This window comes from Mchenga conophoros, linkage group LG3 (assembly GCF_057382185.1).
Source record: "Mchenga conophoros isolate Kocher_MC1m ecotype Shallow Benthic linkage group LG3, M_conophoros_male_GT1.1, whole genome shotgun sequence".
Classification (NCBI taxonomy): Eukaryota; Metazoa; Chordata; class Actinopteri; order Cichliformes; family Cichlidae; genus Mchenga; species Mchenga conophoros.
The window spans coordinates 51,089,598-51,104,176 of NC_140528.1; the positions used below are offsets into that span (position 1 = coordinate 51,089,598).

The following is a 14,579-nucleotide window of genomic DNA, read 5'->3' on the forward strand; positions in this document are numbered from 1 at the left end:
GACATAGAGGACAGTTACAAGTACCTGGGGATCCCGCAGGCAAATGGGAACCATGAAGAGGCCGCTAGAAAGGCTGCAACCACCAAGTACCTGCAGAGGGTCAGGCAAGTCCTGAGGAGTCAGCTGAATGGTAAGAACAAGATCCGGGCCATCAACACGTACGCCCTGCCCGTGATCAGGTACCCTGCTGGGGTAATAGGCTGGCCAAAGGAGGAGATAGAAGCCACTGACATAAAGACAAGAAAGCTCCTTACCATGCATGGAGGGTTTCACCCCAAGTCCAGCACCCTGAGGCTGTACGCTAAGCGGAAGGAAGGGGGCCGGGGACTGGTGAGTGTCAGCACCACAGTCCAGGATGAGACAAGGAACATCCAAGAATACATTGGGAAGATGGCCCCAACTGACCGAGTGCTCAGTGAATACCTCAGGCAGCAGAAACCCAAGAAAGAGGAGGGAGACGAGGAACCATCATGGAAGGACAGGCCCCTGCACGGTATGTACCACCGGCAGATAGAGGAGGTGGCTGATATCCAGAAATCCTACCAGTGGCTGGACAAAGCTGGACTGAAAGACAGCACAGAGGCACTAATCATGGCAGCACAAGAACAAGCTCTGAGTACAAGATCCATAGAGGCTGGGGTCTATCACACCAGGCAAGACCCCAGGTGCAGGCTGTGTAAAGATGCCCCAGAGACAATCCAGCACATAACAGCAGGGTGCAAGATGCTAGCAGGCAAGGCATACATGGAACGCCATAACCAAGTGGCCGGCATAGTGTACAGGAACATCTGTGCCGAGTATAAGTCCCGAGGTCAAAATGGGAGATGCCCCCAAGGGTGGTGGAGAATGACCAAGCTAAGATCCTGTGGGACTTCCAGATACAGACGGACAAAATGGTGGTGGCTAACCAACCGGACATAGTGGTGGTAGACAAACAGAAGAAGACGGCCGTAGTGATCGATGTAGCGGTTCCGAATGACAGCAATATCAGGAAGAAGGAACACGAGAAGCTGGAGAAATACCAAGGGCTCAGAGAAGAGCTCGAGAGGATGTGGAGGGTGAAGGTAACGGTGGTCCCCGTGGTAATCGGAGCACTAGGTGCGGTGACTCCCAAGCTAGGCGAGTGGCTCCAGCAGATCCCGGGAATAACATCGGAGATCTCTGTCCAGAAGAGCGCAGTCCTGGGAACAGCTAAGATACTGCGCAGGACCCTCAAGCTCCCAGGCCTCTGGTAGAGGACCCGAGCTTGAAGGATAAACCGCCCGCAGGGGCGCGCTGGGTGTTGTTATATATATATATATATATTACATCATAATAATCTGACAATACTATAATATTGGCCATATTATATTTACATTACCACAGTGAGATGATTTTAGTCTCATGAACAACATAACAACATTAACTAATTGCTATTTACTAACTAATCTTAAATGACTGCTCAGCACAGAAATGAAGCCCAACAATCATGTTCTACAGTCCCGTGGTCTCAGCCTCAGATACTCAACTAATCAAAGTGATGTCATGACAAAAATGAATGACCAGCAAAACATTTTTCTCCTTCATTTATGTCACACAATGCTATATGTAACGTTTCTCGCGGTTAGTATCATGGTTGCTAGGCAACCTGAACAACGCGACGACCGTCCAATTTCACAGGCCTCTCACTTCCGCACTTCTCATACTTATAGTACGCACCGTACGTAGTACGTGTAGTGCGCGTACTTCAAGCGTGCAGACCCTGAATTGGGACACAGCCAATGAGTGGTACCGTGCACCTCGCTTCTACTGGAGCTAAAATCTGTGGACACTGTTGATATTGTTAAAAAGAAACTTAAAAATTGCCTGTGCTGGTTTGGTTTTATATAGTTTCATCTGTTTGTGCTATTTTAATTTGGTCTATACCTATTTCTGTATTGTAAAGCACTTTGTGAATTTTGTTCTTCACATGAGATAAATAAATCTTACCAAGTAACTGGAAAGTCAGACACATATTTTAACGAATTGTCCAATACTGACTTCTGACTATTTCACTTTAATGAACGCTGCAGTGTCTCCGTGATCTAAAAGCCGAACTCCAGCATAGAGCGGCTGAGTGAATGTGGTCTGGACTCTGTGGAGGAGAGTCATGGTTTCAGAGACGCTGTAGAAAGACAGAATACCTGCTCTGTGATCCAGGTACACTCCTACTCTGGAGGACGGAGGACCTGAGAGGTCAGTGTGGACATTGTTGTGCCAAAGAACATAGCTGTTTGTCTCACAACATAATGACCAAGATTTGTCATTTCCACCAAATGCACACTCATTTGAGCTCCCTGCTCTGCTGATATTCTTGTATGCGACTGCTACATCAACTCCTCTCCCTCTCCACTCCACCTCCCAGTAACAACGTCCAGTCAGACTCTCTCTACTCAGGACCCTCTCCCATTCAGAAAATCTGTCTGGATGATCAGAATAAGATTGTTTTTGTTTCATAAATGTTGTTTTTTTGTTCCTCTCCGATAATAACAGATGTCTGTGTGCTGTGTTTGGATCCAATGTGATTTGACGTGAATATTTTAAGAATCCAGCTCTGGTCTTTGGCTCTGGTGGTGACAGTAAAACATCCACTTCAGTGACTGTCAGTGAGATGTTTGTCCATTCCTCTCTCAGAATGTCCTGTAGTTTATCTCTGGTCTCTGACACAGCTGCTGTCACATCCTCAAAGTAGCTCAGAGGACGAATATTGATGCTGGATGAGTGTGTAGACTCACTGAGTGCTGACAGTGAGGGGTAGTTGTGTAGAAACTGGTTGTGATCCTCTGTGTGTGAGAGCTGCTCCAGCTCGCCGTCTTTCCTCTTCAGCTCAGCGATCTCCTGCTCCAGCTTCTCCTGAAGCTCTTTGACTCGACTCACTTCAGTTTCCTGCTGGGATCTGACCTGCTGCTTCACATCAGAGCTTCTTTTCTGGAGGAGACGGATCAGCTCAGTGAACATCTTCTCACTGTCCTCCACTGCTTTATCAGCAGAGCCATTGATGGCCTCCACCTCCTGTTGAAGGAGCTTCACATCTTTCTCTCGCTCCTGGATTCTCTGCTGGATGTTTAGTCGTCTCACCTCGAGCTCCTTCTGCTTCTCAGTCCTTTCTGCTGCAGCTGGGACTGTTTCATGGCCTTTATGTTCATCCATTGTGCAGAGATAACAGATACTCTGCTGATCAGTACGACAGAAAATCTTCATCACCTCATCATGACGAGAGCAGATGTTGTCCTGGAGCTTCTTGGAGGGGGCCACCAGCTTGTGTTTCTTTAATGGAGCTGCATCATAGTGAGGTTGGAGGTGTTTCTCACAGTAAGAGGCCGGACAAGATAAACAGGACTTGATGGCTTTCAGCTTCCTCCCAGTGCAGACATCACAGGCCACATCTTCAGGTCCAGCATAGCAGTGATCAGCTGGAGCAGCTTGGAGTCCACTCTTCTTCAGCTGCTCCACTAAAGCTGCTAACATGGTGCTTTTTTCAAGTGCAGGCCTCGGTCTGAAGGTTTTGTGGCATTGAGGGCAGCTGTGAATTTTCTGCTTCTCATCCTCTTCATTAAAGTGGGTTTTAATACAGTTCATGCAGTAGCTGTGTCCACAGGGAATAGTCACCGGATCCTTCAGTAAATCCAAGCAGATTGAACATGAGAAGGCGTCCAAGTCCAGCTTAATCCTTTTTTGTTCCATTTCACCTCTCAGTAACTATGGCTGTGTGACTCTTTCTTACAGAGAAATGAAAGTAGTCTGAACGGGAAAAAAAGTTTTCACACGTCACCACATTTTCGTTACACCCATCTTAAAATGGCAGGTGTGTGTGTGTTGGGGGAGGGGGGGGGGGCGCTGAAGCGTGTGGAAAGAGAGGAGGTGCTGTGTTTCAAGGCAGGAAGCTAATAGAGTGGTTAGGGTTATTTTCTTATATATATATATATATATATATATATATATATACAAAATGGTGGTGGCTAACCAACCAGACATAGTGGTGGTAGACAAACAGAAGAAGACGGCCGTAGTGATCGATGTAGCGGTTCCGAATGACAGCAATATCAGGAAGAAGGAACACGAGAAGCTGGAGAAATCCATGAATTCACATGGTAGGATTTGTAAAGAATTTATTCGTAAATTAGGGTGGAAAAAAAGTATTTGGTCACCTCAAACAAGGAAAATCTCTGGCTCTCACAGACCTGTAACGTCTTCTGTTAGAAGCTTTTCTGTCCCCCACTCGTTACCTGTATGAATGGCACCTGTTTGAACTCATCATCTGTATAAAAGACACCTGTCCACAGCCTCAAACAGTCAGACTCCAAACTCCGCCATGGCCAAGACCAAAGAGCTTTGGAAGGACACCAGGAAAAGTATTGTAGACCTGCACCAGACTGGGAAGAGTGAATCTACAATAGGCAAGCAGCTTGGTGTGAAAAAATCAACTGTGGGAGCAATCATCAAAAAATGGAAGACATACAAGACCACTGATAATCTCCCACGATCTGGGGCTCCACGCAAGATCTCATCCCGTGGGGTCAAAATGATCATGAGAACGGTGAGCAAAGATCCCAGAACCACACGGGGGGACCTGGTGAATGACCTGCAGAGAGCTGGGACCAAAGTAACAAAGGTCACCATCAGTAACACACTACAACGGCAGGGAATCAAATCCCGCAGTGCCAGACGTGTTCCGCTGCTGAAGCCAGTGCATGTCCAGGCCCGTCTGAAGTTTGCCAGAGAGCACATGGATGATACAGCAGAGGATTGGGAGAATGTCATGTGGTCAGATGAAACCAAAGTAGAACTTTTTGGTATAAACTCAACTCGTCGTGTTTGGAGGAAGAAGAATACTGAGTTGCATCCCAAGAACACCATACCTACTGTGAAGCATGGGGGTGGAAACATCATGCTATGGGGCTGTTTCTCTGCCAAGGGGACAGGACGACTGATCCGTGTTAAGGACAGAATGAATGGGGCCATGTATCGTGAGATTTTGAGCCAAAACCTCCTTCCATCAGTGAGAACTTTGAAGATGAAACGAGGCTGGGTCTTCCAACATGACAATGATCCAAAACACACCGCCCGGGCAACAAAGGAGTGGCTCCGTAAGAAGCATTTGAAAGTCCTGGAGTGGCCTAGCCAGTCTCCAGACCTCAACCCCATAGAAAATATGTGGCGGGAGTTGAAAGTCCGTGTTGCTCGGCGACAGCCCCAAAACATCACTGCTCTTGGGAAGATCTGCATGGAGGAATGGGCCAAAATACCAGCTACTGTGTGTGCAAACCTGGTAAAGACCTATAGTAAACGTTTGACCTCTGTTATTGCCAACAAAGGTTATATTACAAAGTATTGAGTTGTATTTTTGTTATTGACCAAATACTTATTGTCCACCCTGATTTACGAATAAATTCTTTACAAATCCTACCATGTGGATTCATGGATTTTTTTTTTTCACATTCTGTCTCTCACAGTTGAAGTGTACCTCTGGTGCAAATTACTGACCTCTGTCATCATTTTAAGTGGGGGAACTTGCACAATCGGTGGCTGACTAAATACTTTTTTGCCCCACTGTATATATACATACATATATATATATACTAATGCTGTCCATCCCACGGACTAACCTCAAATCCCATGGTGATATATATATATATATATATATATATATATATATATATATATATACACACATATATATATACACACATATATATATATATACACACATATATATATACATATATACATATATATACACATATACACATATATATATATATATACATATATATATATATATACATATATATATATATATATATATATATATATATATATATATACATGTATATATATACATATATATATACATGTATATATATATGTATATATATACATATATATATATATGTATATATATACATATACATGTATGTATACATGTATATATACACACATATATATATATATATATATATATATATATATATATATATGTATATATATATATATATATATATATATACATATATATATATATACACACTTCATTAGGAAACCTAATTGTGGCAAGACTGAGCAGGCGAACAGCAGCAGATTTCCTCTGCTTATTATTTTTCTATTGTGCAGGACTATGATCTGTTTTAACAGCCACCACTTTTTCCACCAATTCCCTTCAGAGACAATATCATAGGAATGTTTGAGATCTATAAAGAAACAGTCAAATGAATGAATGATTCTAATTTGATAAGGCAGTAATGCTGCAGAAGATTATGTGATCATCACAAGTGCGTAGAATAAAAAAAGTCTAAATATATGAATGTATCTATGTTAAGACTAAGTGCACTCTCTGTAACCTTTGAACTGCATACATTTACACACTAAAGGTGACTCACCATGTTCAGCTCTGGCTACATATGAGGCTACGTGGGCAGAGCAAACACACACTTTTACAGAGTGGGTCCCAAGTAGGTGTGGCTACACAGAGCTGACAGCAGTTTTGCTCTTTGAGATCCCTGCATAGGTTTCTTCCTACCATGTGGGGAGTGATCTAAAAAGTTTGAGAACCACTGGTCTAACCACATCACTGTTGATATGGAAGAGCAGTGGTGATTGTTAGGTTGAAATTGTGACCCTTTGTGATCAGCAGGAAGTCACACAGAAACACCCACATGCGCACACACACACACACACTTAGTTTTATGACGCTCCGTAGGGCGGGGGGTTACAATGGGTGTTTGTGTAAACTATGTGTCAGAGAAGAAAAGGTTGCAGGTTCTTTGGAGTGGTCTGAGACCGAGGGCAGAGGGGCTGCTCTGAGAGCCTCCCCTTGCTAGCATATAAAAGCCGGTTAAGTTGTTGTCTTGCTTTGTTCACGGGAATAAGTCTGAACTAGCGGGCCTGCTGAAGCACAGACCCAACAATGATGATGAGCATTTGCTTGTTGTTCTGGGCTCTGCTCAGGTCCAACAACAAATAAACTGGTTCTTTGAACTTTCATGTTATTCTGTGCATCCGACCTGTTTTCTGGAGTTAGAGGAGTGGGGCAGGTTCACAGCTCGTTATGTCCAGGTTAACAGTCCTCACAGCGATAGAAAGACCAGCGTACATGTTCAGTTAATAATAATAACACCAATAATATGAAGATGAATATGAATATCTTCTTCTTCCTAGTGGTTTATATCCCGCGACGCAGGGTCCGCTATCTTGCATGTCTTCCTCCACTTCTTCCTATCAAGGGCGTCTTCTGGTGTAACATTCACAGCATTCATATCATCCTTGATTCGGTCCATCCAGCGCTTTTTTGGTCTTCCTTTTGGCCCGTTTCCATCCAAATCCAATTGCTGTGCTGTCTTTGCGATGGAATTTTTATCGCTACGGACAACATGGCCGTACCATCGGAGCCTCGCCTCTCGCATCTTGTCTGTGATCGGTGTCACTCCCCATTGTTTCCTGACATCTTCATTCCTCGCTCGGTCAAGTCGTGTGAGACCCAGAGGCCACCTCAGCATCTTCATCTCCATGGTGTGAAGAGCTTGTTCGTGTTTGGTCATCGCTGGCCAGCACTCTGACCCGTAGAGTGCCACTGGGCGCACAATCGACTTATAGACTTTCGCCTTAAGATAGATTGGCATTCTCTTGTCACATAAGACTCCACTCACCTGATGCCACTTCCTCCACGCTGTGTTGACACGGAGTCTGGCGTCTGGTAGAGTTTCGCAGTCCAAGGTGACAAGGGACCCGAGGTACTTGAATTGCGCAACTTTAGTCAGCGGCTCGCCGTCGATAGTGATGGTACTGTTGGTCTGGGGGCCGCATTCAAGGTACTCAGTCTTCTTGATGTTCAGGCGCATGCCGTTTTTGGAGAGCCGGTCTTTCCATGCTTGTGTTTGGGTTTGCAGGGCTAGGCAGTTTTCTGTTTCTGATAGGCACACATCATCTGCATACAGGAGGCTCCATGGACGTGGTGATTTTAGATCAGCCGTTGCGGTGTCCATACAGAGAGTTAACAGCAGGGGCAAGAGGGCTTAGCCAACGGTAATCGGGAAGGCTGGTGATGTTCCCGCTGAACATCGGACCTCGCTTGTGACATTACAGTAGAGCAGCTGAGTCCATTTCACATAAGCTTCCGGGGCACCATGACTTCGTAATGATCGCCAAATCAGCTTGTGGGGGACCCTATTGAATGCCTTTTGAGATAGCCTTTATTTGTCAGTTGCAGGTCTTTTGCCCACAACCGAGATGACAGACCTTCCCGACCGTACATACAATACACAAACATCACATTGGGGAGACAGGTCAGGCTAGGTAGCGAAGAAAAAAACATCGAAATGTGTAACACAAAAGGATAATACAGGAATGCACAGATATCAACACACCATAGCACAATAAACACAGACAAGCAACATGGGAAAGTGTTCCAGTGTGTACATCTGATCTGGGACCGCTGCAATCTTCGACTGCGCCTCCAGCTGACCCGATGTCCACATCAGAGGGGAGGTAAGCGTTGGAGGTGGCGTTGGATCCGGGGTAGGGAGGGTGATGCGTCAGTGAGTGCTTATCAGTATCAGTATATGTATGTGTGTGCATGTCCATAATTCAGCTGAGACAGTGTCCTTCGCCCTGCCAGGCTAAGTAAACAGTCTTCCAGCAAACCCAGGTGGCCTTGTAGGGAATGGGAAGGAACAGACTCAACACAGTCGTTATCAGGGAGTTTTTGTTCGGCTCCAGCCTTGAGCCCACAGCTGGCTCCAAAGGGGTAGCCGGATTATGATGATATTTTTTCTTTTAAAAGGGAGTTTTTCCTTCCCACTGTCGCCAAAGTGCTTGCTCATAGGAGGTCATTTGATTGTTGGGTTTTTCTCTGTATGTATTACTGTAAGGTCTACCTTACAATATAAAGCACTTTGAGCCGACTGTTATTGTGATTTGGCGCTACATAAATAAAATTGAATTGAATTGAATTGAATTGGGGTTGAGAGGTACCGGCTAGATATAGTCGGGCTCACCTCAATGCATGGCTTGGGCTCTGGAACCAGCCTCCTGGAGAGGGGCTGGACTCTGTCTCAGTCTGGAGTTGCCCCTGATGAGAGGCGGTGGGGCTGGGGTGGGTCATACGTTTTGAACACTGGGGCAAATAAAGGGGCTGAGCTGTCAATTGATCACCACCTGGTGGTGATTTGCATCAGGTGGTGGGGGGAGAGGATGCTGGACAGACCTGGTGCGCCTAAACGTACAGTGAGGGTGTGCTGGGAATGCCTAGCAGAGGCCTCGGTCCGCGAGATCTTCTACTCACACTTCCGGCAGAGCTTCAACAGCATTTCGAGGGAGACTGGGGACACTGAGTCCGAATGGACTATGTTCAGCACCTCCATTGCCGAAGCTCCTGCACTGAGCTGCGGCCGCAAGGTAATTGGTGCCTGTTGTGGTGGTAGGCACCAAGCTGAAGAAGGAGTCCTACCAGGCTTGGTTAGTCTGTGGGACTCCGGAGGCAGCTGATAGGTACCCACAGGCCAAGCGGAATGCGGCACGGGCGGTGCCTGAAGTAAAAACTCTGGTGTTGGAGGAGTTCGGAGAGGCCATGGAAAAAGACTTTCGGACTGCATTGAAGAGATTCTGGCAAACTGTCAGGCGACTCAGGAGGGGAAAGTGGTGTTCTACCTGCACTGTGTATAGTGCGGGTGGAGTGCTGCTGACTTCGACTGAGAAAATTATTGGGCGGTGGAAGGAATACTTCGAGGACCTCCTCAATCCCACTGGCACGTCTTCCGTGGCGGAAGCAGAGTCTGACGAAGGAAGTGACCCCGCCAATCTCTGGGGGCGAGGTCACTGAGGCAGTTAAACAACTCCATGGTGGCAGAGCCCCTGGGGTGGACAAGGTCCGCCTCAAGTTCCTGAAGGCTCTGGATGTTGTCGGGCTGTCTTGGTTGACACGCCTCTACAATGTTGCGTGGAGATCAGGGGCAGTACCCCTGAACTGGCTGACCGGGGTGGTGGTCCCCATCTTTAAGAAAGGGGACTGGGGGACTCAGCACAGGATATATTAAGGGAAATCAAAAACATTAGGAACGAAATTAACAATCTAGCCACACAAGAAATCAAGAAAGATTTAATGTTTTTGAAACAGAGACACTATGAAAGTGGCATTAAATCTACCAAAATATTGGCGTGGAAATTGAAAAAAAAGACAGCAGAAAATACAATTTATAAAATTAGGCACCCAAGTACAAAAGTGATAAAAAATAAATTAAATGAAATACAGGAAGCCTTTGAAAGATTCTATAAAACCCTATACTCTGAAGCCCCTGGCGGGACTGAAGCTCAGATTGATAGCTTCCTGAATCCTCTAGACTTACCCACTTTAGATGAAGAACAAAATCAAGCAATGATAATGAACATAACTGAAGAAGAATTAAAAGCTGCAATTAAATTAAGTAAATCACCAGGACCAGATGGTTACACGGCAGAGTGGTATAAAGAATTTAAAAAGGAACTGATACCTGTTTTACTGCCTACATTGAATTGGGTTTTGAAAAAGGCACAAATGCCCCCCAGCTGGAAGGAGGCAATTATCTCAGTTATACCAAAAGAAGGCAAAGATAAAATGGAATGTGGATCTTTCAAGCCAATCTCCGTTCTTAATGTGGACTATAAACTTTTCACATCTATCATGGCCAAACGGCTAGAAGAGTTCCTACCAACATTGATATGTAACGACCAAACGGGTTTCATACATCAACGCCAAACACAGGACAATATACGAAAGACACTACATATTATGGACCATATACAAAAACATAAAATCAAAGCAATTGTGATGAGTGTAGACGCTGAAAAAGCCTTTGATTCCATCAACTGGAAGTTCCTTTACAGGGTATTATATCAATTTGGCTTTCATGATACGATTATTAAAACTATACAAGCACTATACGACAATCCTACAGCCAGGATTAAAATTAATGGATGCCTATCTAACAGTTTTACCCTAAAAAGGGGCACTAGACAGGGCTGTGCATGGTCACCGTAACTTTTCGCATTATACTTGGAACCACTAGCTCAATTCATTAGGCAAAACGAAGACATTAAGGGAATTTTTATCAAAGGGACGCAATATAAACTGGCTTGCTATGCGGATGACATTTTGGTCTACCTTGGACACCCAACATATTCTTTACCCAAACTGATGCAATCATTTGAACAATACGGCCAATTATCAGGCTACAAAATTAATATAGGTAAAACCCAGCTACTCTTATATAATTATAGCCCACCAGAAGAAATAAAATGTAGTTATCTCCTGGTATGGCAAACGGAGTCTTTTAAATATTTAGGCATAAATTTACCGAAAGATCTTACAAAATTATTTGAACAGAATTACCTACCCTTATACAAAAAAATAAAGGAAGATATAGTAAGATGGAACTTAATTCCTTTCTTTAGCTTTAATTCAAGAATTGATTTTATTAAAATGAATGTATTGCCAAGATTTTTGTATCTATTTCAAACCCTACCAATAGAGATTAACCAAAGTCAATTTAATGAGTGGGACAAAATGTTATCTAGATATATATGGCAAGGTAAAAGACCAAGGGTTCGCCTCAAAACTCTACAGCTGGCTAAGCAAAAGGGAGGATGGGGCCTCCCTGACCTCAGATACTACTATTTTGCAGCGCAGATGAGAGCAATAATATGCTGGTGTAACCCATCATACACTGCCCAATGGAAAATCATTGAGGAACAAAAGCTGTCTATTCCTATTCAGGCAACTCTAGCTGACAATAATTTACAAACCTATATAAAAAACATTGATAACCTGTGGGTGAAAAGGAAACATGGAAAACTATTATAAAGGAATATAAACTCGAGACCAATATTATAGTTCTTAAATGGTGTGCTTACGACTCAGAGTTCAAGCCTAATGAATTGGATTCTAGATTCAAGGACTGGACAGGTAAGGGCATAACAGCCCTGTGTAGTATAATGAAAGATGGAAAATTGTTCAGCTTTGACAAGCTTAGAAAGACATTTTCATTAGAAAAACAAGACTTCTATCGATATTTGCAGTTAAGGCACTATGCTGACATGAAGATGAGAAATGTAACAATGACAAACACACGCTTGATGGAATTGTTTATAAAAAGCTATAACTCAGAAACTATTGATAGAATTGTATCATGTCTGTATAAGGGTCTAATGGATTTGAAACCACATTCGACTTCATATATTAGAACAAAATGGGAGAAGGAAGGAGGGATAAAAATATTAGAGGAAGAATGGACGGCAATATGGAGGTATCAGTGGATGTGTACCAGCTCACAAAAGTGGAGGGAATTCGGCTGGAAGTGCCTAATTAGATACTTTATAACACCTTCTCAGAAGTCTCATTATGATGATGATTCCCCTGCTTGTTGGAGGAACTGTGGAAATCAAAGTGCAAATCACTACCACATTTTCTGGGACTGCTCTATCTTGAGGGATTATTGGAGAAAAATACATAATGCCTTACAGGATATCTTTAAATGTGAAATACCCCTCGAGAGTAAGACTATGTTCTTTGGATATATACCTCAGGAATGGCCTAAATATGATAAACATTTAGTAAATATTCTACTGGTGGCCTGTAAAAAGAGTATCACCAGAAAATGGTTATCCCCGGAGAGCCCAAACATAAGTACATGGATGGAAATCACAATGGAAATCTATAACATGGAAAAGATAACAGCTTCTGTTAACCACAAGCTGGAGAAATTTACATCATACTGGGAAAACTGGGTCAAATATATCACACCTCATAGGCCAGATTTTATTTTTACAAACCAATAACTGTGATGTATGAGAATATATATTTATAGGATCACACCCTACCAACACATCCATTTTTTTTGTTTGTTTGTTTGTTTTTCTTTGTTTTGTTTTTTTTGTTTGTTTGTTGGTTTTGTTTGTTTTCTTATTTCGGATTATGTGATTGTTTCAATTGCTTCTATAGTTGTAAATATTCTCTCTTTATGACTCGGATGTAAATTAAAATACTATTTTGGTATCTAAGGCAGATAACCTAAGCAAGAAGTATGCTTACATGATGTACATACTGTGAATGCCTGCTTTTGAAACCTTAATAAAAAAATATAAATCAAAAAAAAAGAAAAGAAAGGGGACTGGAAGGTGTGTTCCAACTACAGGGGACTCACACTCCTCAGCCTCCCTGGGAAAGTCTTTGCTGCTGGAGAGGAGAATCTGTCTGTTAGTCGAACCTCGGATACATGAGGAACAATGCTGTTTTCGTCCTGGTCGTGGAACACTGGATCAGCTCTTTATCCTCTCAAGGATACTTGAGGGTGCACAGGAGTTTGCCCAACCAGTCTACATGTGTTTTGTGGATTTGGAGAAGGCATTCAACCGTGTCCCTTGGGTGGTCTTGTGGGGGGTGCTCCGAGAGTATGGGGTGTCCGGTCCATTGCTATGGGCCATTCAGTCCTTATACAACAACTGCAAGAGCTTGGTCCGCATAGCCAGCAATAAGTCAGACTCATTCCTTGTGGGTAATGAGCTCCGCCAGGCTGCCCTTTGTCACTGATTCTGTTCATAATTTTTATGGACAGAATTTCTAGGCGTAGCCAAGTGGCGGCAGGCTCTCACTTGCATGGTCTCAGAATTTCATCTCTGCTTTTTGCAGATGATGTGGTTCTGTTGGCTTCATCGGGTGATGGCCTCCTGCTCACCTTGGAACAGTTCGCAGCAGAGTGTGAAGCTCATTTTTAATTGCATACAAGAGATCATTTAATTTTCTTTCCACAAGATAATGCATTTGTATCATCTGTATAAACAACATATTTAATCAATTTAGTAATATTACAAATATAATTAATGAAAAGTACAAAGAGTTTTGGATCAGTCACAGATCCTTGAGTTACCCCACATTGACCCTTTTAGATGCAGTTTTATTAATTTGCACACATTGTTGTCCATTTTCCAACCAGGAATAGGCTACACATCTTATTCCATATCTCTCTAATTTCCTTAATAACTGATATGAACTGATATACTTTGTTCAACTACATAAGACTGGCCCCCTATAAAATCCAAATCTTTAATAAATAAAAATTAATAAAGTTCCCAGTGTTATTGTCGTTTAAGCAATGAAAAAACTTGAGGCCCTAAAACTGTTGAATTATTGCTTGATTATGTTGGTGATAATTATTTCCTCTACTTACTTTGGAGTCTAGTGGAAACTGTTTTGAAATACATTTCTCATATGTCATTCTGATTTCTTTCCAAAGCGGTTGAATATTTTTGCCACAACAGAGAAAGAGTGCACTGTTGATTTGAATACAATTTCAAGTAAATTTACAGGTAACTACAGACAATTAATCATAAGATTTCAGACTAGCAACTATAAAGTGATTCTGAGCAGAGAAGAAACAGCACAACAGTGAGCTCTCAACAGCACTATAAAGACACATCTCCTGGATGCACTGGTACGCATCTTCAGTGATGTATCCTAGGGTCATCAGGTGTTTCGGGTCTCACAACATCATACACCCTCGCCCAGGCGACCCAGCCGGGGGTGATCAGGCCCCGAC

General features: G+C 43.3%; 1 protein-coding gene across 2 annotated transcripts; it reads right to left on the reverse strand.

The window, feature by feature from the left end:
- Positions 1 to 1,903: 1,903 nt before the first annotated feature.
- On the reverse strand, positions 1,904 to 3,711 carry LOC146579287 (tripartite motif-containing protein 16-like protein). 2 transcript variants are annotated; one of them, XM_085269249.1, is made up of 2 exons: positions 3,505 to 3,711; positions 1,904 to 3,102 (listed from the first exon to the last, which is right to left on the reverse strand). In XM_085269249.1, the coding sequence occupies exons 1-2, from the start codon at positions 3,700 to 3,702 to the stop codon at positions 2,026 to 2,028; spliced, it is 1,275 nt and encodes a 424-aa protein (XP_085125375.1). In that variant the 5' UTR covers positions 3,703 to 3,711; the 3' UTR covers positions 1,904 to 2,025. The 2 variants fall into 2 exon arrangements, with proteins under 2 accessions (XP_085125375.1, XP_085125374.1); XM_085269248.1 differs by having other exon boundaries at positions 1,904 to 3,158; positions 3,231 to 3,702.
- Positions 3,712 to 14,579: the final 10,868 nt, after the last annotated feature.